Source organism: Raphanus sativus, chromosome 7 (genome assembly GCF_000801105.2).
Source record: "Raphanus sativus cultivar WK10039 chromosome 7, ASM80110v3, whole genome shotgun sequence".
NCBI lineage: Eukaryota > Viridiplantae > Streptophyta > Magnoliopsida > Brassicales > Brassicaceae > Raphanus > Raphanus sativus.
This window is the reverse complement of record NC_079517.1, coordinates 8,648,511-8,673,845: the sequence shown is the minus strand read 5'-3', so window position 1 is coordinate 8,673,845 and position 25,335 is coordinate 8,648,511. Positions and strand designations below refer to the sequence as shown.

The 25,335-nt window shown below is 31.5% G+C and overlaps 3 protein-coding genes and 1 long non-coding RNA gene across 12 annotated transcripts; all 4 read right to left on the bottom strand.

The window, feature by feature from the left end:
* Window positions 1-20: 20 nt before the first annotated feature.
* LOC108817619 (tetratricopeptide repeat protein SKI3) lies at window positions 21-5,335 on the bottom strand. Of its 2 annotated transcripts, none has more exons than XM_018590352.2 (18): window positions 5,109-5,335; window positions 4,684-5,010; window positions 4,504-4,587; window positions 4,354-4,404; window positions 4,174-4,266; window positions 3,945-4,085; window positions 3,776-3,856; window positions 3,460-3,704; window positions 3,202-3,382; window positions 2,981-3,093; window positions 2,846-2,903; window positions 2,700-2,765; window positions 2,393-2,605; window positions 1,831-2,256; window positions 1,662-1,756; window positions 1,343-1,585; window positions 423-1,264; window positions 21-339 (listed from the first exon to the last, which is right to left on the bottom strand). In XM_018590352.2, the coding sequence occupies exons 1-18, from the start codon at window positions 5,175-5,177 to the stop codon at window positions 143-145; spliced, it is 3,525 nt and encodes a 1,174-aa protein (XP_018445854.1). In that variant the 5' UTR covers window positions 5,178-5,335; the 3' UTR covers window positions 21-142. The 2 variants fall into 2 exon arrangements, with proteins under 2 accessions (XP_018445854.1, XP_018445855.1); XM_018590353.2 differs by having other exon boundaries at window positions 3,202-3,373.
* Window positions 5,336-5,906: 571 nt separating this feature from the next.
* On the bottom strand, window positions 5,907-8,721 carry LOC108814292 (uncharacterized). Of its 4 annotated transcripts, none has more exons than XM_018586827.2 (10): window positions 8,386-8,721; window positions 8,236-8,308; window positions 8,032-8,085; window positions 7,686-7,943; window positions 7,183-7,589; window positions 7,014-7,113; window positions 6,834-6,887; window positions 6,661-6,756; window positions 6,450-6,578; window positions 5,907-6,377 (listed from the first exon to the last, which is right to left on the bottom strand). In XM_018586827.2, exons 1-10 carry the CDS (start codon window positions 8,475-8,477, stop codon window positions 6,057-6,059), a joined length of 1,584 nt encoding a protein of 527 aa, XP_018442329.1. In that variant the 5' UTR covers window positions 8,478-8,721; the 3' UTR covers window positions 5,907-6,056. The 4 variants fall into 4 exon arrangements, with proteins under 4 accessions (XP_018442329.1, XP_018442330.1, XP_018442331.1 ...); XM_018586828.2 differs by having other exon boundaries at window positions 8,236-8,302; XM_018586829.2 differs by lacking the exon at window positions 8,032-8,085.
* Window positions 8,722-17,040: 8,319 nt separating this feature from the next.
* LOC108818145 (uncharacterized) lies at window positions 17,041-19,371 on the bottom strand. Of its 2 annotated transcripts, XM_056991240.1 has the most exons (6): window positions 19,305-19,371; window positions 19,098-19,229; window positions 18,848-18,903; window positions 18,148-18,405; window positions 17,455-17,930; window positions 17,041-17,262 (listed from the first exon to the last, which is right to left on the bottom strand). In XM_056991240.1, the coding sequence occupies exons 2-5, from the start codon at window positions 19,151-19,153 to the stop codon at window positions 17,842-17,844; spliced, it is 459 nt and encodes a 152-aa protein (XP_056847220.1). In that variant the 5' UTR covers window positions 19,154-19,229; window positions 19,305-19,371; the 3' UTR covers window positions 17,041-17,262; window positions 17,455-17,841. The 2 variants fall into 2 exon arrangements, 1 of the variants encoding a protein (XP_056847220.1); XR_008937000.1 differs by lacking the exons at window positions 19,098-19,229; window positions 19,305-19,371 and adding an exon at window positions 18,981-18,995.
* Window positions 19,372-20,528: 1,157 nt separating this feature from the next.
* Window positions 20,529-22,338, bottom strand: LOC108816056 (uncharacterized). 4 transcript variants are annotated; one of them, XR_001943792.2, is made up of 4 exons: window positions 22,047-22,338; window positions 21,444-21,750; window positions 21,210-21,331; window positions 20,529-21,040 (listed from the first exon to the last, which is right to left on the bottom strand). It is a non-coding gene; the product is annotated as an uncharacterized LOC108816056 (long non-coding RNA). The 4 variants fall into 4 exon arrangements; XR_001943791.2 differs by having other exon boundaries at window positions 20,529-20,980; XR_001943790.2 differs by lacking the exon at window positions 20,529-21,040 and having other exon boundaries at window positions 21,058-21,331; window positions 21,444-21,782; window positions 22,047-22,337.
* Between the last annotated feature and the right edge of the window lie 2,997 nt (window positions 22,339-25,335).

The window sequence follows — 25,335 nt, the reverse complement described above, 5'->3', positions numbered from 1 at the left end:
GCTCTTGTTATAAAAAAGAAGATACTCCAGGAATCTATTCAGTGTGTTTTCTCATTCACAAAACATTAAATGTCAAAGCTTCTGTAACAGAAAAGAAAAAAAAAACAGAACAGAACTGTTCTGCTCTTCTCTGTTCTGGTTCTTAGCTAATGGGAAGTTGTTGATCAAGCTTATCCAAGACGTTCCAATATCTCATACAAGAAGGGTTAGTGTGAATCGCCCTAAGCACCCATTTCTCAGGGGTTTGACAGTTTTCAATCCCTGAAGCGGCTTCGAGTCTGTCTTCTGATTCTCTTGCAAGTATATGCATCTGGAAGTAAACCTCTGCAGGTCTCATCTCTGTGTCCAAAAATCAAGAAATATGTTCAGTTGTGTGGAAAGCCAGGTGAACAAAAATAAAAAAAAAGTCTCTCATTCAGTACCTGGTGGCCAGCAGAACCATTCAAGGCGAAGATTCTTCTTCCATTTCTCTTTAGAGCCAAGACTTCCATGTGCTTGAGCCAATAAAGCATACACAATAGGCAAAGGAGTCAGGGAACTCGCTTGAACTTTGCTTAGACTCGTTACAGCTAGTGAGAGGAAATGCGAGTCATTAGACTGTCTAGCCAGCTCCACGCAGACAGCACCATGGCAGAGAAGTAGACAGCTCTCTGAGTTACCCAACGAACAAGCTTGCGCAAGAAACTCCTCCGCTGAGGAAAAGTCTTTTCTCCCGGAAGAAACTAAGCCAAGAGCTAGACTGTATACAGCCATCCACTCTTTCCATGAACTCTTCTCCTGGCTTGGACTCTCTTGTAGGCTCATCATCTCTAAGAGGTTAGTGTCAGCCTCCAGATCAAACTGAGATTCTATGAGCTTCAGGCAGATCAAACCAATATTTGAGTCGGTCTTGAGCTCCAAACACGCTCTGTATTCCTCTTGCATGTTTCTGGTGCTCCCTGTTGCTGCATAGGCACGGCAAAGCTGCAAATGTGCAAGAAACAGGTAGCTACTTGGAAGGGAAAGGGAAGAAGCCTTTCGAGCATGGTCAATGGACTCTGCTACATTCCCCTTCTGCAAACTGATCTCAGAAGCGCAAAGCAGAAGCTGGAACTTTTGATATTCGCCTTCCTTTGAACACGCCTCATCAGAGAGTGCCACGGAGATTAAACTCTCAATAGCACTGCAAAGTTGTCTAGGGAATCTCTGTTCACGGGCCTTCTGCATGAGATTCAGAATAAGCAAGTATCTCACATCGCTGTTCCAAGGTTCTTGATGCAAGAACCTGTGTATTCAAAAAAATCAACCGAGTTGCAGATGAAAAAAAAAGGACAATTGGTAGAAGAAAGATTCTCAAAAATACCTCTGTAGTTCCACAACAAGAACAGGAGCATTCAGACTCTGACAGTGGCATGTTGGAAAAGAGAACCTTGGAGCTGTATTGCCAATCACATTGCAAGCAACCGATCCTCCACCAAGGACCTCCAACGCAGACTTCAGACCTTCCTTGTTTCCACACTCGGAGACGTTTATGATACAGCATCTACTAGCAGCACACACCTCTTTCGTTCCTTCACCAGCTAACAAAATATATCCGAGCAGGTTCCTAATTCCAACAAATTATATATATCATTACACAATTAAAATCTTAGCTCGCTTGATCAGCGTTTAAGAACACCCACCTCAACAAATTACTATGAGGATACATATGCAGAGCTTTTCTGAGGTGTGCAATCCCCTTCTCAAATCCAAGGAACTCTCCTGCTCCAGTTTTCAGCTGCAGTGGAGTCAATTTAAATCCAGAGCTTAAAACCAATAAAGTATTCCAAAACGAAGAGGAGGAGGGCTCACCAGTTTGCTGAGTGCTATCAAATAGTGCATAGCAACTATTTCTTCCTGTGATGTGATATAGCTACGAGTGCTTGCAACAATCGACTGGAGCCTATCGCTCTGGTCAAGAGAATGGATGGCAGATACTATGAAGCTGATTTTCGAACTCTGGAAGAAGTCCTTTGGCATTTTCTGGATGCTGGTGATAGCAGAATCCGGTCCAGATATGCAATAAAGCAGACTACAGATGAAGCTGATTGGGAAAGGTATTGATGTTTTTTCCATGGTGGAAATGCTACCAGCCAGCTCCCGAACCACTGAGAGAGCCGAATCATTCTCACCGATCTTCCACAGAGAGAAGGCATAGATTTGCAAGCCTCCAGCATCAAGCAAACCTTTTGACTTCAAATTTGCGCATTCCTTGACAGATTCTTTGAATCGTCCTGCCTGCAAACACACATACTTTAAATGAGTATTATAGTTGCATTTCTATTGCTTGTTGAATTAAAGCTGAACTCAATCCCATCTCAAAGTAGCCGTTGAGAAACATGTTGACAACAGAAAGAAGGATGAGGAATCTCACCTTGCTGAGTGATCTGACCAAGTTAATAGATATTTTTCCAGCATGAGATTTCACTGAATTGTCAGGGCAAACACTCATTGCAGCCAGTGCTAGCCTGTATGAAGCAATGGCAGTATGATAGTTATGTCTTGCCTCGCAGACTAGCCCGTGGAGGTTATGGGATTCAGGGTAATCAGGGGTGCGCTGCACCGCCTGCTCAATGCAAGCGAAAATCTGCAACACAGTTTACAAGACGGTGTGTAACATAACAGCTCACTCCGATTATTTAATGTGTAGATACTGTTATAGGTTATATGTGTGTTCATACCTGCGGAGACGATATATTTCCCTGCAGCAGAGCAAGCCATGCCAAACCAACTTGGTACTCCGCAAGCTAGACAGAAGGATCTCACATCTTAGTTAAAGCCATCACACTAATAAGAACTTAAAAAGACAGTTAAAGCAAGCACTTACAGGTGATATCTGAGCAGCTCGTAAACAACTTTCAAAAGCCTCATCTGATGTTGACTCCCTGAGGTGTTTAATTAGTCTACGGCGTAAAATTAAGCTAAAAAGGATTATTTTTCACATTAAAAAAAAAGCATCTACCTAGCATAAGTATCAGCTGAGCCAGCCCAAGGTAGCGCAAGTGTAGGATCTATGCTTCTAGCACAATCAAAAGCCTGCTTTGCCAATTTCATTTCATCTGATTCCCTGAAGATCTGTTTAATGCAACCGAGATTTACATAATCAGAAAGAAGGAAACCTCAACTGAAGCTAGGACAACCAATTCAAAACTAGGAAGAGAACTAATGCTAATGGGACAATACCTGGCCCATAAAAGCCCATGCAACGGCTAAAGATACATCCAAATGCAGCGCCCGGATCAAAGCATGTAGTTTCAAAGCACTGTTATCAGACATACAACCCAAAGCAACCCAGAACTCCGAGTTGTCGCATTCCAGAAATAACGCTCCCAGAGCCATCTTTTCTGGTAGCTTCCTGATAGAACTGTAGACTGTTATTACAAGGGCGCACCTCAAAAAAAAAAACTAAATACAAACTAACGTTTCTAGAAAAATCTTTACCAAGAATTAGAAGTCTCAGAGTCATCGCTTAAACTTGAAACGAGATCAGAAGATATGGCGATGTCAGTATAAAGATTGGCTTGCCAGGGGGCTAAATGTAGAGCTCGCTGGTAAGAAGATTTGGCTGAGAATGCAGCTGAGTAACAAATGCTTCTCCAAGAAAGGATTGAATCATTAAATGTCTTTAAAGTGAATTCTGAGTTCTCAGTTCCACCAGACCATGGAAAGCATCTAGCATAAGTAAGCTGCTCAAGAAACAAAAAACAAACATTAGAAGCCCAGATAACCAACAAGCCAGTGCCTAACCTCTCAGTACCTGAATATCTCCATGCAATTTCCATATAGAAGACATGTTGCTGGCCAGTTCAGTGCTTGCTTCCGCAGCTTTACGAGCATCCTACCGTGGATTTGTTATCGCAGTTAGTTAGGTTGTATCTAATATGGATTAGAGCAGGACATAATCAGAAGAGGTGAGTGTTATTAACCTCCAACAAAGAAGCAGCCCATCCAAATGCGCCCAAATCTATGCATTCCTTTGACCAACTAAGCAATCCAGAAGCAAGACCATAGAGCACAGAAATATTCTGAGGTGAAATCTTCAGCGCTTGCTCAAAGAGCTCCACACCCTATACAGATACTACTATATCAGAACTTTGAGAGCCACACGAAAGCAAACTCTCTAAAGTAAGTCACAGTATGAAGAGACTCGTCTACCTTTCTATATGAACCAAGCATCAAAAAGATGTTTGCACTCTCCACTAATGCAAAAATCTTGGTCTCATCTAATTCAATGGCACGGCCATACGCCTGTTGTAAACATTGAGAACTAAGGTCACAACAGAACCAACAATTAACCACAAAAAAAGTCCAAAAATGGAAGCAGCTTGTTCTTACCTTGATAGCAGCAGTAAACATTCCAAGTCGCTGGTAAGCAAGGCCCAGAGCCTGCAAAACAACAGACAAGAAGAAGAAAAAAAAGATTCTTGTCAACAACAGATTTTTAAGTAACTTAACTCAGGAGAAAAGAGAGAAAAGGACTATTACTTCCCACAAGTCAGACACTGTAGGATAACCTCTAATAGCATGTTGAAGGCTCTGAACAGCTTCAGACCACTTCTTCTGATGAAGCTGCCAACAACACAATCCAAACCCATCACAGATAAGCAAACTCAAAGATATCAAAAAAGTCAAAACTTGCATATAAAAACAATCAAACCAAACAACCTGAATGTAACCCAATCTGCAAAACGCCCAGAAAGCCTTGGGAGACTTCTCAGAAGCGTCACGGCAAACCGCAGCTTCCAAGATCTCTTTCCCTTGTCCATCCAACAAATCACACAAAGCCTCTCCAGACTCAGAATCATTAGGGTTCAGCAACACTGCTCTCTGGTAACACTTAGCAGCTCGGTTGCGATCAAGCGTCACACGAGAGTAATAATGCCCCAAGTACTTGAACGCAGCAGCATTGTCCGGGTTCAACTTCGCCGACAGCACAAAATGCTCCGCCGCTTTCTCCGAGTTGTCTCCACCGTTGTCCCACAGATACAAACCCTGTTTTCAAAATCAAATCAAAGTTCCAAACTTTCTTGTTCGTAAGCAGATTTTTCGATCAAACCCATATCAATTAAATAGTCAGGAAACAAAGGTACAAGTTGGAATTGAAGTGAAGGATCGTTTGGGTTCGCTTCCACGGACTTCTCAAGCTGCTCCAATTCCATCTTCACCGTCGTCTGATCACACTAGTCTGGAGCGAAGTATAAAAAGTTTCTTACTTTTTTGGTTTGCTCTCTGTCTCTACTCAAACCATTGAAAAACCTAACTTTGGATTCCTCTCACCGGAAAATAATCGTCGGCGTTCAGACAGAGACCAAGCAAGCAACTTTTTTAATTAGAGGCCCTTATATTATTACTAAACTTAAAATTTAGGTCATGTATTGTGTTTAGTTGACTATTAAACCCTAAATATGGAATGATTTATTAGGCCCATAACACATACGTACAGGCCCAAGTAATTACGCTCGATTTTGCAAGACCCGGTTCAAAGGTTATAAAATGTCATTTTTATTTTATAATGAATTTCAGTGGAACTTTTTTTAAAAAAATCTTGATTAAAAATATTAAAATTTTAATTTATAATGGAGATATTATTAAATATTTATTAAAATCTATATATTAAATTTGAAATTTATTAAAATTTTCTTGATTTATAAATTTTATATATTTCTAAACTGGTTAAAAAAATGTGAAAGCATATTGGTACAGTGCTCAAACTAATGCTTTTATATCTAGAATCTAGGGTTAGAATTGTCGGTTATAGAATCTTTTATGTAATATTTTTATTGTAATAACATAATTAATCAGACGATAAAATTAATTAAAATAAATAAAGAAATAACACTCTTAATTTTTGATTTATTGTACTTCTATATGATAATGAAAACAAACTCTGTTTAAATTTTTTCACTTGAAAAACTCTTGCTTTACACCAGTCTGAAATACAAAAATATGAAATCAAACACTAATGGTAATTTAAATTATTTAATCACATCTTGAGGCCAAACACACAAAACTTCTATGAATAAAAAGTACTAAGACCATCATAAGGTCTTGTTTCTTCCTCCGACCAATTCTCCAGCAATGACATACCGGAAACTCAAATTTTCAGGTAACCATTCAAAACTCTTACTCTTCTTCTCCTTCAAACATTTCTCAGCGATCCTCCTCGCATCCTCTGGTAAACACTGAGCTGTTGCTTCCATGAGCTTAGACACATCCACAGCCATGTCTTTAACATAATGCTGAAAGATCTTTGGCAACAATATCTTTGTCCCTTTGTGAACACGAACATTGCTTCTGATAAACTCTTTCTTCGCTTGTCTTAGATCTCTAAAGATTCTATCCGCAGTGTAAACTCGAACCTAACAATATATTACTTACTGTTAAGAGTAAACAGTAAACATTTAGAGCTGAGTTGGTAACTAAATTTTTACCGTGGGATCTGTGAATGCTCCTGAAGAAATAGCGAAATGAGCTAAAGCCTCGGGGTATTCCAATGCGTAAACGTGTCTAACACTGCAAGTTTTGGACTTTCTTGAAGGTGAAAACAGTGTCTGGAGTAACTGCAAAATGTTAACCTAAGCATTTAATATGATGTGGTGAAAGGTTAACGTGAAAGTAAAAAAAAAATGAAATGGTATATACAGGTGATGGTGATGATGAGTAATGAGGCCTGATTCCTAGGATTGAACTTTGTATGATGAAAGGGTTTATGTGATAGCCTCCAACATCATAAGCTGCCTGTTTTTTTTATAAAGAGAATTTGCTTAGAAAATATCAAAACAAATATTAGTTATATGTCTAATTAAGAGTAAAACCTTCAAAACCGAGGTGTTTCTTGCACGGTTGTGAGTTCCATAAGCTAAATAAGCCTAAAAAGAAGAAGATTACAATATGAAAAAGGTCATTAACAAGGAAACATTAAGAAACAAATAAAGGTGTACTTACATGCATCACAAGAGAATTGTGAATGTAATTTGAAAAAGACGTTTACTTACATGCATCACAAGAGCATTGTGAATGTTAATCCAAAACGCAAGCTTCTCTTCACGTTTCATCCTACTCGGATCAACTTTCTCAAGATTCCGAACCAGTGATCTGCACACCAGTAATGTTAAATAATTAAGTTTTTGTAACCAAAAATCTAATATAGTTCAAAATTGTTACCTGAAGTTTTGCAGCATAAGAGCAGCGTAACTGAAACTACTATCATCCAAGTGTACTTTCAGAGAATCTACTACAAAAGCACCACAAGGCAAAACATTGCCTTGATCTTGACTATGATTCATCAAATGATCCTCACTAGCGCAATGCAGGCTCCATTTCTCGGATTTTGAAGAGAAAATGGTTGATGAATTCGACAATGATGAAAGTGGAGAAGCAGAGAAGCAAGCGGAGGAGTCTCTTCTGGTTGATGAGCTTCTTGAAAGTGTACGGTACACAGAAGATATGCATCTCATGATATCTTCAGAGAGTTTATTCGGGTTAATAAAGTTGTTGTGATCATCAACTATGTGAGATGATCCAAGAAGCTCTCCAAGACTCTGCTTACCAGATACCTCTCTAGTCCCCTCCTGAAAAAACACACACATAAATAAACAAGTCAGTTTCACACATTATTGATTTGTTACAATTGTTCCAAAAAGATATATACTCAAGGTTTAAGTTACCCTTAAAGATAAGGCTTTCAAGCTAGTGTTGAAACTCCGAGGATATGAGATCGGTTTCTCGTAAGATTGGTAGTTATTTGAGAGAGTGAATGATGATTGTGAAGTAGTCACTGAACGTGGTAACGTTTTTGCAGAGAGGTTAGGCAAGGAAGAAACTTGCTGTTCAAAAGATTTTCTGTATAGTGACAATAGATAACGTTCCATGTGTAGAATCTCTAACTCGATTGAAGCAATCTCCTTCTTCAATTCTTCTGAAGACTGTTTAAAAAAATATATACATTAAAGATTATCAATAGACATAGCAAAACAAGAAAGTATATAGAGTAAAACCGATTATAAACAAAACCTTTGGAATGCGACAGAGATTGGAGTTTTTGTGAGTAATTATACTCTTATCAATCTACAATTAAATGGAAAATGAAATCACATATTCAGTAGAGTTACATCAAACCATATAAACCCTGAAGAAAATTGCCTTTTTAAAAAGTTTTTGCTTTTTTAGGAAAAAAGCAAAATAAAATATGAAAAATTGAGATGATTGAAACAGTACAAGTTTTGTGTCTGAAGAGAAACTTGGAGATGACACATCACCACCACTCTCCAGAACCATGTTCTCTCTGTTGCTACAATCAAAGAACATATGAAATCTTTAAAACACTAGATACAGAGTTACAGGCTCTTCACAATTGAAATCATTTACCTCGGAGAACATGAAGAAGAAGAAGTCGGAGAGGAAGAAGAAGATGAAGAGGATGAGAAAGAAGAAGAAGCACAATTCATGAGAGCCAACATTTTCTCACCCTTTCAGAGAGCTCTCTGTATTAGAATTATCTTTATCAGAAAGTCAAGATCATGTTTCAAGAACACAAAAATGGCTAAAGCACCAGCTTTTTTGTGCTTCTACTCTTGTGTTTCTGTGACTTGACTTGAGAACCTAAAAAAGGAATGCCTTTGTAACTTTCCGGGAAAATGAGTGAGAAAGTTATGAAGTGAAACCGACATTTTGTTTTCTTTCCCCGGGAATTCTGACGCAAATGAAGTGAGTTTTACTCCACACTCATTAATTGTTAAGATCTCAATATTATAATAATAATAATTAGAATACATCTATTTTAATTTATTCATCACTCATCAGAGACATTATTAAAATTTTATTCAGTTGGATCTGCTATGTCCTTTGTTTTCATACTTATAGCTTTTTTTTTTGCAGTGTGTGTGATTACAATCATTCATAGTGTCTATATAAGATTTTTTTTTATTATACAAGAATATCCTGACTCCATGTAAATAATTTAATTTAGTTATTGTTTTGTTGCCGCATGTTGGTTTTCTACTCTTAACGATGCCAAGATATTAGTTTTCCAATGGCTAAGATTTGAACTTTGGTAGTTTTACTTTATTGGACTTTTGCTCTCAAGTTAATCACCACCAAACCCAAAGTCTTATTAGAAACATGTCATGTCATTCTATTAAAAATGTACCAACCGTTAAGATAGAGAGATACATATGAGATTTTCATGGTATATTTCATTCATAAACTAGACCTAAATAAAAATATAATGCAAAAATCATATCAAGTCATTCTATTAAAAATGTACATGCAACTAAGAAGATCACTGAACCTAAGAACACTTTTATGTTGCTATATAATGTTGAAGTATATGATATTTGGTGTGTCATACACAAGTTTTCTACCACTTTTGCCATATGAAAAGATTGTTAGAACAATATGAAAGTAAGCACAAAAAGCTTAAGAAAACTTAGAAAAAAAAAGCTTAAGAAAACTAGAATAGATTTATACGTTCAGTGTTGCTACGGAATCTAATGTACCGATAACCAGAGCAGTGATACAATTTCCCTGCAAAATTTAAATGATTAGAACTTATGCTGTTAATTACTGTTTCCTGAATAACTATGTAAAATAAAATTACATAGTAGAAAGAGTGGAACGAGGCAGTTAATGCATTTGAGCTAATAAACAACTAAAACTTAATTAAGTGGGGACAAATTACTTACATCAGAGTTGACATGGGGTCGTGAGGTAAGATACCAATAAATATGTTCCGATCACTCCCATACGAGAAACTGACAATATCTTTAAAATACATAAAATAACTGTCGACCTAAAATACTTATTTTGTCAGCAGGTGATTAAAACCCTTTTATAATGCGAAAATTCGAAGTTCACATAAAGAAGTACTAATAACTAAACCAGATCTATTTGAATATGATAGACTGTATGCAGAATGTATTAAAACTGATAGAACACTTTAGGATGTATTTTATTCAATATAAGAGCAATAGAACACTTTAGGATGTATTTTATTCAATATAAGAGCACCCCCATTAGAGGATTTAGAGAGGGGGTCACACGTTTTTCGAAAAAAAAATAGTATAATAATCAAGGAGTGAAGAACTTGGGTGAGAGAAGTTCATCGCAGTGAACCCGAATCTTCACTATTCTGCGGGCCCCACGCCACGTGGCGGCCCGCGATAGGTTCGATTATTTTTTTTATTTTTTTTTTAAGAAAAGTCAAACGAAAAAAAAAAATTAAAATAATAAAAAAAAATCATTGGAATTCGGGAAAGGAGAGTTTGCTGATGGGCATGCTCTAAGGCCTCGATTGGTACAACAGATGAAGAAGCAGTAGCAGTATGCTGTAGAAGCAGTATGCTGCAGAAGCTGTATGCTCTCATTAAAACTTTTAATAAGATGATTGGTAGAGCAGTAGCAGTATACAATTTTAATTTTTCTATAAAAGTTAGTATATAATATATTTATTTTAAATAATATATATTAATTATAATATATATATTAATAGTATATTTGTTATTAAAAATAATGAATCTTAACTACTAACATAAATTAAATTAAATTTTAAATGTGAAATATTAATTTTTAAAATAATCTAAAATTTATTAAAATAAAAAATTATTTTTGGTTACAAAATAATTTTGAATATTATTAAATAAATAAAATAAAATAAAATAAATATTTTTGGATATAAAATAATTTGAATATTATTAAATAAAATAAATAAATTATCATTATATATATCTTTTTATTTCATATATTAATATATAAAAGATATATAATTAATTTATTTTATTTACTAATTTATGTTTATATCAAAAAATCTATTTAAAACAAAATTTACAATTAAAATATCTATTTTTAAAAATAATACTTCATATTTAAAATATAATATAATTTATATAATTAAATTATATTTTAGATGTGAAAAACTAGTTTTTAAAAAATATTTATATTGTAAATTTATTTTAGAAATCCAAATTTCATTTTCTGGATATAAAAATAATTTTATAATATTATTAAATCAAATAAATGAATTAATTATATATTTTTCTTAAATTTATAAATTGTAAATGAAAATGCTGTTTCAAAAGCTTCATATGAGAGCATTTGCGAGAGAGCATTTGGAGAGCATTAGCATTTAGTAAATACTTTTTTAACAAATGTTGATTGGATAATGTAGAATATAATGCTAATGCTAATGCTCTACCAATCGAGGTCTAAGTAAATTTGTAGAAGAATCTAACAAGTATATGACTAAATTAAGGCCTAAGTAAATTTGTAGAAGAATCTAACAAGTATATGACTAAATTATGCATGCATCCGTGCCATTGCATGTTAGTGGGTCATAAATGCATAGCCACGATAGCTGTCCCCATAAATTATTATGCCACCCTGTCCAATTTTTTTAGTAATTATTTATTTTATAAATTTATTTATTTGTGCGTATCTATTAATGACTCCTATTAATACTTGTTATATACTTTAGGACTTTTATAGTGCAATTCATACGGGCAAAATCATATCGATGTCATTCTCTTTTAAGTTGGTTTCTTACTCGAACGGTTGTAGTAGTACATCATTTTCAGATTACAATCTCTAATCTTCCGAAAATTTGAAAAGGTTATGTATAACATCTAGCTCAAGATTCCATATTATAACATTAACAATTTTAGTTCGATAAAAACAAGGGAAAATTGCCAATAGAGAACAAAAAAACAAGGGTGTTGTCCCTTTGGTATAAATCATTTTTTGTCCAATTTTTCTCCTTTTTACCCTTTGTATTTCTGAAAACTAATGAAATAAATACTTTTGTGAATCAAAAAAAAAATTAAAATATAAAGAATTAATAAAACACCTATATACACATGCTGGTATTTTTATTTTTTTCAAAAAGTTGATAAATAAAAATTTGAAAATACGTTCTACTAAAGGTAGAATGTGCCTTCTACGGAAAATGATATAGTAGAAAGCGATTTCTAAAATAAACACGTTCGTCTACTATTTTTAGAAAGTACATTCTACTATTTACTAATTTTCTAAGAAAGTGGAATGCGCATTCTACTAATCCTAAAGCTATCTACTTTTCGTCCGGAAGCATCTTCTACTTTTATTAAGTATTCTAAATTTCGCGGAATGTGTTTTCTAAAATGTACTCTTCCGTCTACTAAAAGTAGAAAGCGTGTTCTAGATTTTTGTCAATGTTCTAAACTTTTAGAAGGCGCCTTCTACGGATAAGATACATGTTTTTTGCGAAAATTAATGAAAAATTCAGTTAAGGAAATATTCTAAAAATCTCCTAAAAATATTCTAACTTCCTAAAACGTGTTATTTTCGATTTTACTTGTCAAAAACTTTTAAAAAAATGACTATACCTTGTCTTCTTCATTAATCTATGGGTTTTCCATAGTTTTTCTTTTGATTTTTTTTCACAAACTCTTATTCTCTATGATACATATCTATACAACATGTGGTGTTTTGAAATTAGGTGCAATTTTTTGTAAAGTTTAATTTTTATTTTATAAAGTTTACAAATTTTATTTTTATTAAAGTTTTATTAAAACATTTTTAAAAGTTTTATTTTTATTAAAAAGTTCGATAAAATTCAAAAGGTTACAAACATTTTAAATTTTTTATAAAAATAAAACTTTTTAAATTGTTTTTTATAAAGTTAGTTTAAAGCTTTTATTAAAAAAAAATTAGTAAATTTTTATTTTTATTTTTATAAAGTTTTAAATTTTTATTTAATTAAAGTTTTATTAAAAACATTTTAAACTTTTTATAAAAATAAAACTTTGTAAAATGTTTTTTAATAAGTTTATTTAACGTTTTATTAAAAATTGTAAATTATTTTATTTTTACAAAGTTTATTTTTATTAAAAAAAATAAAAGTTTTATTTTATTTTCCCTTTTTAAAACGTTTTTAATTAAATTTTTTAAAAATTCTTTTAGTTTATTGTGTTTAATAAAAACTTTAAACAAAATTTATAAAATTTGTAAACTTTATAAAAATAAAAATAAAAGTTTACAAAAAGTTTTTAATAAAAGTTTAAACAAACTTTAGAAAAATACATTTTAATTTTTTTTATTTTATTAAAATTTTTGATAAAATTAAAAAGTTTACAAACATTTTAAACTTCTTATAAAAAATAAAACTTTGTAAACTGTTTTTTAATTAAAAAATTGTAAATTATTTTTATTTTTATTTTATTAAGTTTTAAAAAGTTTATTTTTATTAAAAATTATTTTTTTAAAAAAAATTCCCTTTTTAAACGTTTTTAATTATTATTATTTTAAATTATATTAGTTTAATGTGTTTAATTAGATTAATCAAGGGTTAGTTTTGGGATTATGAAAGAAATTATACTAAAGGGACAAATAAATGATGGTTTTATATTATAGGTACAACCATACTGAATTTTTGTTCCGTTTTGGCAATTTTCCCTAAAAACAAAGCATTAACAATTTTGATACCATCAATGTCAAATATGTACTTCTTGTCAAACGGAGTCATGTGCGACTAATATACGGAGTCATGTGCGACTAATATTTCATGCAAAACTTATATATTTTCGGAAGTGTGATATCCTATCTGAGATTCTTTAGCCATCTAAAGATAGATGAGATCAGAGATATCAATGTACAGTACACTGGTGTATTTGTGTATACAAGACGCCATCTGACTAAAGACAGTTATAGGAGCACGACTGATTACTTTAATAATTGGAAAACTTGATTTGAGTAATATATCCTTTACTTCATAAAATGAATATAGAGGTGGACCGACTTTCACTTTCAAGCTAAAATATGATTTGGGACTTTCTTTAGCACCGACTTGTATGCTAGCACAATGAAGAAGAAAAATATTGACAAAGAAACTCAGGCACGTTGGGGGTGACCCTTTTAATTTGTTTAGCTACCCCATCTCTAGATCCATATACATATGTATTTAGATATAAAATTAAATGAACACCTCTGTGTCAAATTGATAACAACTCGCTTGTTTTACCGTCCATGGTACTATATGTTTAACTCATTAATTAAATGTCAGGTTACAGTAACTTGTTTCATTTATAATCAGTGAGCTCAGAAAACCATTAATGATAGTGTTTTGTACCTTAAAAAATACTAGCTCACTAGTTACTCGTATACCCCATCTTCCTACACCATTATATCTCCGGCAAAAAGGTGCAAGTAAAAGAAAACTTGACATTAATTTGACCAATAAATAACTTCACCATTTTCTAATAGTATTGACCCACTTTCACTATTTAGGCGTTTAACTCAGTTAATTAGCAGGAAAATCATTAACTTATTCATACAATTCAACTTGTGTTCGAGAAACTATGCAACGAATTATGTTAATACTCCAAATATATGTTTGCCGACTTTACTACCCGCATAGTGAAATTATGTAATAATATAATCCTGCATGATTGTAGCGATTCTACGTGACACGTGCCACCTGAAATTCAGTGACTGTTTCCAGCAGATTTTTTAACACCAACTTTTGTTGTTTTTAATAATACTCCCTCCGTTTCATAATACTTGATGTTTTACTATAGTGCACAAAGATTAAAAAAATTGTATTTTTAAATAAAAAATATTTTAAAGATATAATTTTAAAATCAATTAACCAATAATAAAAAAGACTGTAAAATCTAATTGGTTGAACAGTTTCCAATAAAGTTAAAGTAACCTTAAAATCTCAAAACTTCATCTAATTTGAAACAAAATTCTCCTTCTAAAACATCAAGTATTATGAAACGGAGGGAGTATTATTCTTGTCAACTGCTTAAATAGTCAATATTGTAATACTATATTTTTGCGACATTAATCAATATTTTAAATATTCTGCACGTCTGGAAGCATAATGAGTCAGTGAGTCACTAACAAACATAAAGAGTTTACTATAATCATTGTAGTAACTTTTTCATCTCTTGGCCTTTTTTAATCACAGATAAAGACAATAACAAGATTTGTGACCCGCAACTGACAAAGCAAAATAAACATCTATATCTAATATGGCAACAGAAAAGGGCCCAATAGGTTCAACCATACATCTTAGGCCCATTATTAAATTAGGCTTTTTATCAATTAAACTGTCGTTCCCAAACATCATAAACATCTTTGCAATTGCAGATAATTTGCTTGCTGAGTTATAACCGTAACCGCAAAGATTATTTTAGGGGCGTAAGCGTATATGCTTTCTTACTTCTTAGTGATCAACTTATGTAAACTATCTATCTTATTAAAACAGAAACATTTTGTTGGACCTAACATTTATTTTGTAAATTTTTAAATTAAATACACCTTTATACTTTATAGTTAAACATACATTAAGTCACTAATGTTCCTTTCTTTATACTACTATCCATGTTTCCAAACAATATACTTATTTCTTTATACTACTATCAATGTTTTCAAACAATATATTTTTTATACTACTATCAATGTTTCCAAATAATACAATAATTAATCTTAGTTATTTTATATCTATCATTTTCTCTTTAAAATTTTGTAGAAACGTCATAATTTCATAAATTGCAAAATAGTGAACTTTAAAATTTCGATTATAAGATTACAAATTATGAAACTATTACAATTTAAATCCAATTAGATTACATATCGGTCATCCATCAGTTCAATCGGTTAGTCTCGGGTTTTAGTGATTTTTTAATATGAATATTTTAAAAACATAAATTAAATTGTCAGATCTCCGGATTAACCGGTATAATCACAGTCGGGTTGAATTTAAAAATACTGATTTAAATGCAAAAATATTTTAAATACACACTCTTTAAAAATAACCAAAATATTTGTTAAATTATTAGTGAAATTTTTCATCGTAAAATATTCCGCGCTTCAAAAGCGCGGGTCAAAATCTAGTATATTGTATATACAAAACGTAATGAAAATGAAGTCACTAAAATCCTAGCGTAATATACCAGTGTAGAGTATAAGTATCAATATTACTAAAACAGAATCACTGTTATTTTTTGCCGATATAACTTACCTGAAACATTACATTTACTATTAGAATTACAATTAGAAAATAACCATCTGCATTAGTTTCTGCCGTAATTTAGAATCATTTTCATCACATGTATATCAAGTATAACACGTTCAAAACCAATTACTATATACAAACGTTGATAATCATTACATTAATGACTTTGGCTCGTTTGAACCAATACAGTTCCTATTAAACCCCCTTTAAAAGTAATTATATTTTTATTTACTAGCATAAGAAATATAGTCTTTTAACTGTAATATTGATACTATATTATACAAATTTATAAACAACATATGTTATTTAATTATATCAAATAGCATTTATTATTTCAAAAGATTAATTTAAAAAATACAATTTCATATTTCTATATTTGAACATTTTATACAAAATGTTAAACAACATATGTTACCATATGTATTATTTTTTTTTAGCAAAATATATCGTTTTCCATATGTATAAATTTACATAACCAAAAGATATTTAACACATTTGGAGAAAAAAATTAAAAAAAAAATTGGATGTTATATCTTTTTTAAGTAACTGGTTGGTTTTTGGATTGAAACAAGTTTTTTTGGATATAGATAGGAAACAAGTTATTTTATTTTTACAATAACTAGGGCTTTTTCCGGGCTACTTCCGGGTTAAAGAAAATATATTTGCAACTAATAGTATATATATATATATATATTATATTCACTAAATAATTAAGCCATCAATTAAATTTTTAAATGATTGAAATTTATAATTTGTTGCCTTAAAATATTAAAAGGTGCATATGAGATGGTGAGAGAGAATGCAAATGACTTTTTTAATTGAACCTTAATTATGGTCTAAATACTTATTTATCTTATACATTTAGATTTTCATCTAAATAAATTTTATTAACTATGGATTCAAACTTGTACAGGCCTCGAGTTTACTAATATATATATATATATATATATATATATATATATATTTTTAATAATATTGTCATAGAATAATATGGGGATCCCGAATAATATGTATGTGGTCCTGCACATAGATTTTGGCATAAGTAATGCATTTTTTTCTTAGGAAGTAAGCTGAAGCTTCAATGCTCAGTTTATGCATAGTTAGTAATCTATAAAACTGAAACGATGCACACAAAAAAATTAGAACGTATAAAAATTCAACTGAAAAATTGGTTGAAGCCACAATGCCACATTCTTACCTATACAACAACACAATGGTTCAGATGATTCTCCAGAAGTTATACAACTTCTTACCTATACAACAACAACAAAGCACAATTCAAGTTTTCAGTAACTCAAATTAGTAGATGCTCAAAGATATGGTTCAAAATAAACAATCTGAAACATCACAAGCTAAAGTTTCAATCTATAAAAGACATAAAAATCAAAACTTTACCATATATTCAAATTTGCTTTGCAGAGACAAAATAAAGTTTATATTTTTACCTGAAGCAGCAACACTGCGTTTGCCAAACTTGGATCTTTCAACCTCCATCTGCATATCCATCAACATGTTCATCCGTTGCAACTCAAGCTCCTTCACAGCTTCCATCCTCTGCTTCTCCAACTCAGTCATCATCCTCTGCTTCGCACCTTCGATCCTCTCCTACACCTATCTCTCAACTTCAAAATCGCTCTCGCCGGCTCCCTAAACGAAGATCCTTCACCTCCAGTCAGGTCCACATCCTCCACTCTTCGATGCTTCCTCACCACAAACCCCCAATCACCCACCTCATCATCATCATCATCATCATCCAAAGAGCTTCTACTCGGTTTGGTGCAAGAGTCACATTCAGCAATTTTACAGTCTCACGATATGCATCAAACGTTTTCTCAACGTCGTATGTCTAGAAGACCAGGTTCCAGTTTGTTGTGAAACGACACAGCTTGTGACTCAAACAAACTCAAAGTCACGACCATCACTGCATATGGGAAAACAGAAAATAAAGGATCAACGTCTCTATTCAAATTGTTAAAGTTACATTATTTCTGAAAGTACTGAATGGCTTCATATGAAGCAGAGAATAACTTCAGAGCAGCAGTTAGCTCACAAATAAAGTCTAGGAGGTTGTGTACAGCTTAGATATTTATTGGTTACTATGATAAGCCTGAGACTAAAAAGCTAATAAAAGGATATACCTGGAAGTTGTGTGCTGGTGTTGGCTAGGTCAAGTAGAGAATCCAGATCACGGAACCTGAAACGCTCTACCAGAATTGGAGAAGCCGGTTCCGTTAACGCATCAAAGTTGGTTGAGTCACTGAACCGAATAGCCAGAAGAGAGTCAGACAGCCTGAAGTTCTGATTGCAACTAACCACATCAAATCCGCTGAATGTGAACATTGAACCAGCATTGAGACGGTGTCTGAATATGGGGAATCGGCTAACAGTCACGGCGTCTGGCATGAGAGTGGACAGAAACAAATGTGAAAAAGTCATCAGTTACCCAATCATATACTCTCGCTCAGATCTGAATTTGTATAATGACTAAATTAGAGAAATAGTCACAATGTTTTAAGTATTCACTTGCTCTACCAATTAAGCTAGGCTATGAATAACATAGCACGAATTGGTAGCTAAACGTAATGCAAGAAAATATAAAATGACTTGCATTAATATTTCTTCAGTGCCTAGATCTTTTTGTTCAAATAGCCAAATTTGGATCATTGCTTTCTGCCTGACAAATACAGAAAAAATAAAATAACCAGACAAATCATAAAAGGCATTGATAAGCTAAACCGTTCAAATCCATTGTTTTGGAGCTTAAACTTTGAATAAACCTACAATTCAAGTTACGGCGCAAACAAATAAATGAAAGAGAAAAGATAATAGGAAACGTACAATTTGCTGGATGCCAACGTTTTGCGATCTCTTTAAGCTTCACGAAAGATGAGAATCTGAGAGAACCAAAACCTAGATCAGTGAATTAGTTTACTGGTTGGTTTAAAAGGAATGAGAGGATGATTATCTTTACCAGTGCCTTCTACAATTGTGAAAAAAATCCAAAATTTGATCGTGATGAAAGAGAGAGAGAGAGAGAGGGATTGAGGAAGATGATAATATCTCATCTCCTTGGTATTTAAAATTTTACCTGCAAATTTCTATGATCAGTTCAGTTGCTGCTTGATAGTGAAAGGGAATGTCCATTATAGAAACAGGAGCAAAAGCAGTTTCTTTGGCTGACTCTGATGAATCTCTTTATGATCTCTGTGAAATTCACAAACTTTGCGGAGAGCAGATCAACATCAAAGAAAGGGGATGGATACAAATGGAACTGAAAGTGGGAGCGAGATGATACCTGAAGTTGTCGAACTCATGCTTAGGGATCTTGGCATCAAACTTACTCGTGTCTTTCCATGGCCAGTCTCAAACACCGATTAAAAAAAATCGACAGCACATATGAGCTGCAAGGTGAAGGGAGTCTGAAAATTAGCTTCTAAAAAACAGAGTTGCAGAAATGAAGAACAAACTATCTATCACATGTTATTTCACCTTGCGTTAACAATGGCATCGATAAAGAAGAGACTAAAAAACGTCATTGATTGATGAAGAGGAGCAAGATGTAACGGAGATTACATAGAAACCTGACGAAGTGGAATCGTCAATGATCTTTTACACTTCAGACAAAATTAGAACGGCGAGATTGAGTTCGATCTGGACCAATTAAAACATGGAAATACAGCCCAAACAAAAGAACCAATAATAATCTTATGTCACTGACGTGGCTAAATAACAGTTTCTGATTCGTTGATTTATTAATCTGACGTGGACAGCCTCTCCTTTCACTATATCTTCTTTTTAGTATGACTAAAGATTTTTCCGGGCTACGCCCGGGTATTTGTATAGTTTTTTTGTTAAGTTAAATTTTTTCACTTATATATAAATTTAAATTGTGTATATATCTTACAATTGAACTATTAAATTGGTATAAATTTAAATTAGTTTGTATTTACTCATTTTCTAAGAAATTTAAAATGATCTAACTCACAAATTATTGTTGTTATTACTGAAAATATATATAGAATGATAAGTAAGATGAGTAAAAGTTAACTAAATATAGTTATGATTTAAATACATAATATGTGGGCCTACAGTTGTTAATTACATAGTTATGATTTAATTACATAACTCCTTACAACATCTATGAACATTGTTTTAGTTTGTTCAAGAGACAAATACAACCGTTAAAAAAGTCGCCTCAGAGTCTTGCTAACTCTAATTGTCCTGACTCTCACAGAGGAACTTAGTTATTGCGATCTTTTTTAAAGAAATCTGAATTCCATCTAAGGAAACATGTATTGAAAATGAGGTTTTTATTAGTAATGTTAATCATAAATTTCAGAAGCTTCTTTCGTCAAACTAACGAATTATGATCCCAACTGATACTTTAAAAAGCAGTTTAGGTGTCAGCCGAAGATATTATTTATAGCTTAGATATTTTTCAACATAAAGTAGAAACAGAAGTGGAGGGCACTCATCCTGTACTGAATCTTCAGCAAAATAGGAGCATAAAAGTCGCAAGCACAGACAAAATTTTCCATTTAAAACTAATCTCAAATTCCATCAGTAAACAGTAGGACCAAAGAAGCTGCGGAGAAAGTGCGTAAATTGATCACATGAACTGCTAAAATTGAAAAGGGAGGGCAGAAAAAATCTCAGAAAGTTGAATATCAGAAAAATCTGAAGTTCAATGTGCTTCATTATCCCAAGCTGCTCTTGTGCATCATTCGATCAATTCCATTCGTTCGTTCGTTATCATTCCAATTATTCATCGCTCCAAAATATCAACTGAGGATGACACATCCAGAAAGTAGACCGTTCACCCCAAGTGAAAACTTGATATGTAGTTAAATGACCAGATGCTTGTTTAAAATGCATGTAAATGCATATTCAGAGAAATTTAGACCATCCACCCTAGGTGAAAATCCATAAGATAGAAGCTAGACTGCTTTTGTATATTTTGTATAAAGAAACCTGCATAGATGCATATTTATTGATGAGAATATCAACTTGTCCTTTGGCTTCTACGCTAGCCTGGAATCATGAAACAATTAATACAAACACCAATATATATTATAAATTTTTTTTTTTGAAACATATAGCCAATCCCAATATAAAGTTGTTGAGATAAAGACAGTCCAGATGACATAATTCATCTAAGAATACATCCATAGCAAAGAGAAAAGGAAAACGCCTATATTACCAAGTAAAAGTAATTATGCAGAGGGTCTGAAAGAGTGAGATCTTTCTTCTAGAAAACTTGGACGCAGCAGAATTTAGCAGGGGAGGACATCGTTCAAGGGCTTTTGGCTTTCCAGCTCATAGCTAAAGGAAAACCAAAAAAAAAAAAAAAAAAAAAATTAACAAACCATGAGAGATCACAATAACAATTGAAAAATTAGCCAGACACTGAAACAGAGAGCAGAGAAGCAGTAACCTCTGAGTACCAAAGATGTGGTTAAAATGTATGGGGGGCACTGGAAACTTGCCCAGTATTTGATCTGATTTCACTGCCGTTTCTTGATTTGGTTGCATGGAGGTTGTAGAAAGTGGATTGAGGTGAGATTCGAAGAGGAGGTTTATATAGCATGAGAAGCAAACGGAGGTGAAAGACATAGGTAGGTAATGGACGGCTGGACTAAAATCTTGGTTACATTATTCTGAAACCAATGGGAAAATCAGCGCCACATGGCACATTCTTCGTAAGTACCATCCCGGTCGTTTGGGGCAAATGAATCACTTTTCTGGAAATATTCATCAATCAACATCAAATCTCCTGATGAGAAAATATGTAATTTTTAGCATTATATATCAAGTATCCATGTTCAAAGGTTGTATAATATAACACAAATTATGGAAGAGTTTAGTCCAGCAGTCCACGTCTTTGTACAAATTTATAAGAAGAGTAAGAGACCCAGAGAGAATCTGAACTTTCTTAGATTCAAAACCATGATAAACAAAATAGCAACAGTTTTTAACGAAGATATAAGCAGAGGGCCACATGGATTAAACGAAGAAGCCTGCTAAAAGGATGTATTACCTGAAATCGAATCTATGACTCAGCTGGTCTTGGTGAGATTTCATTCTGATGTGGTTTTTGCAGAGTAGGTTCTTTGATTCGGGATGGATTTAGGTTTAGTGATAAAGCTTTATTTACGAGAAGTATCAAAGGGAGGTGGTACAAAACATTGAAGAATAGCTTTAACATTGACTGAGAAGGTAACGGGGAGAAGAATCATACATTGGAGAAGTCGGGGGAGGGGGAGAGACTCTCAGACGCTTGAACGACAGGTTCCTGGGCATGGGCTCAGATGGGCCGAAAGATAATATGAAATAAAACCCATGCGAAAGTTTATTCTATTTAAACCAACTGTGACGTGTCAAAACGGAGTGTTCTGATTGGACGAATTTCCTATCCAACGTGGATAGCCTAAGAGGGTTGTTTTATATGCCCCTTTTAGTATAGTTTTTATTTTGATTCAAATAATGTTTACATTATATTAAAACTAGATATGAGCCCGTTGCGTTGCAACGGTTTTGTTTGATATTTTAATATAATAAAGAAAATAAAATAATAATCCTATTATAGTTTTATGATTGATTTGCATATGTTGTATGAGATTTATTTTATAATTAAAAAATCATTTTCATACATAAGTTCAAGTTAAAATTTGTATTTTATAATCATGGCACATAGATGAATTTTTATCGACTTTCTACTTGGATTAGAAAAAATATTATACCTAAATGTTTCAATTGAACTCAATCCAAAATAGAAATTGAATGAAAAATAAGAAAAATTGAAAGTCGAATATACGCCAATCAAGTCAATGACAACAATATACATTTTCTTATGTGCTAATTTAATGTTTTAAATAACTTTTAAATTTTTATTTTGCTAGAATTTTTTTAAAAAGGTAAAATGTTCTATTTTATAAATATCTTTTAATTTACAATAAAAAATACTATTAAATACTCCTTTACATTTTTGATTAGGATTTTAGAAATAGAAAATTACTGTTATATAATCTTATACAATTATCTTCTCTTTAGAATTATAGAAATAAATAAATTTCCATAAAATAATAATTTCTAGTTACTAATAAATAATTTTAAAAATTACTCTTTTTACAATTTCTATCAATACTAATTTTACATTTCTTTTGTTAATTAAATAATTTTAGTATCATGTTAATCATCAAATTCTCTATTAAAACAATTATCAAATAAGTTTTTGCAATTCTCTTTAGTTATGACTTTAAAAAAATGATACAAATTTCTTTTGTTTAGAACTTTTTTTTAAGAAAAAAGGAAAACAACTATCAAATATTCTTTTACAGTGTTTTAGGGTTTTAGAAAAAGAAATTAATAGTACATAATATTTTACAGTTACATTTTGTCTAGAATTTGGAAAAATAAATTACTATGAAATAATTATTTCAAGTTAATATTAACTATATTGCAATTTTCAAAAGTTGTCATTTTCAAAATTCGCTTTTTCAATATCACTAATATTTTTACATTTATAAAGTAATGACAGATTTTTATTGACACATTCACAATCTAATTTTTTAATTGACACATGTTACAGTGATATCGAGTGAAATATTTGAAATATTTTTGGTTCATAATTTTTAACACGAAATTATTAAAAATGAAAGTTAGTTAGTTATAAGAAAATAAAATTACTTTTACAGTTTTTTTTTATTTAAAAATTAGAAAGGAAATTAATTATTTTTTCTTTAAGATTTTTATACACATAACTTGGTTTTTAGAAATTTGTTTTATGTTTAGTTAATTATATTTGTCTTACATGAACAAAACACATATTCATAAAATTTACACATACTCATATACGGCAACAATCTCATAATTAAAAATAATTATAATAGCATCATAAGATGTAATAAAGATAATAAAAAATTGAACCTAAATATAGATGTGAAATATTTGTATCTTTTTGTCATAATTGTTTAACATACAATTATATATTAAAAGGGAAAGTTAGTTAATTAAAAGAAATTAGTAAGAGTACATTTACAATTTTCTTTCCTTTAGATTTTTAAAAATGAATATTATTTATTAATAGTTAGTTTTTATTAACGATTTTATTAAATAATTTATTGTACTTGTTGGATTTTATGATTCGTTTCTGTTTAATATTTATTTAGACTTAGAAAAGCTACTACGATCAAATCTTTAACAATATGTAATTGTCAAAAATTATATAATAGTATTTTTTTTTAAATCCTAAAAATACTATTTTCTAATGAAAATATTTCTTTTCGGAATCCTTTTAAAAATCATAAAGAAAAGAGAATTGTATCGTTTTTACACATGTCACAATTTGTTTTTAAAATTGAGCAAAGAAATAATTACTTTACAATAGCTTTTTACAATTATGTTTTGTTTAGAATTTTAAAAAAAATGAAAAATAACTATCAAATATATTTAAAATATATATAATGTAAAATACTAAAAATGCTAATTTTGAAACTTTCCTTTTCTAAAAATACTAAATCTTAAAATAGAACTTTAAAATACTATTTTTGTAATGAGAATTTTACTATTTCTTAATCTCTTTTTAAATCCTCAAAAAATGAATAGTATAATATTTTGACACATGTCACAATCTTAAAAATTTATTGAAACATGTCGCAATCAAAAAATTTAAATTGCTATCAAATATTTTTAACAATATATAATATAAAAATGGTAATCTTGTAAATTTTCCTTTTCTAAAAATACTAAATCATAAATCGAACTTTAAAAGACTATTTTGTAATGAGAATTTTCTTTTTTCTTATTATCTTTTTAAATCCTAAAAAAAGAATACTATCATATTTGACATATGTCATAATCCTAAAAAAAATATTGACACATGTCATAATCATGTTAATTAGTAACTTTGAAGAATCAAACTTTATATAATAAAAAATTAATAATAATAGTAATTAAAATTAAAATTACTCTCAAATATTTTTAACAATATATAGTATAAAAATGTAATTTTTTAAAAAAATCATTTCCTAAAAATACTAAATCATAAATTGAATTTTAAAATACTATTTTGTAATGAGATTATTCCTTTTTCTTAATCTCTTTTAAATCCTAAAAAAAATTGTATCATATTTTTAACACATGTCATAATCTTAAAAAAAGTTTGACACATGTCACAATCATGTTAATTAGTAACTTTGAAGAACCAAACTTTATATAATAAGATTATTCAGATGATCCAACAACAATAATAACATAAATACTAAGTTACAAGTCTTAGTCAAATTGAATTGTAGTTAGTCGATCTATTATAAAGTAGTATTTCTTGT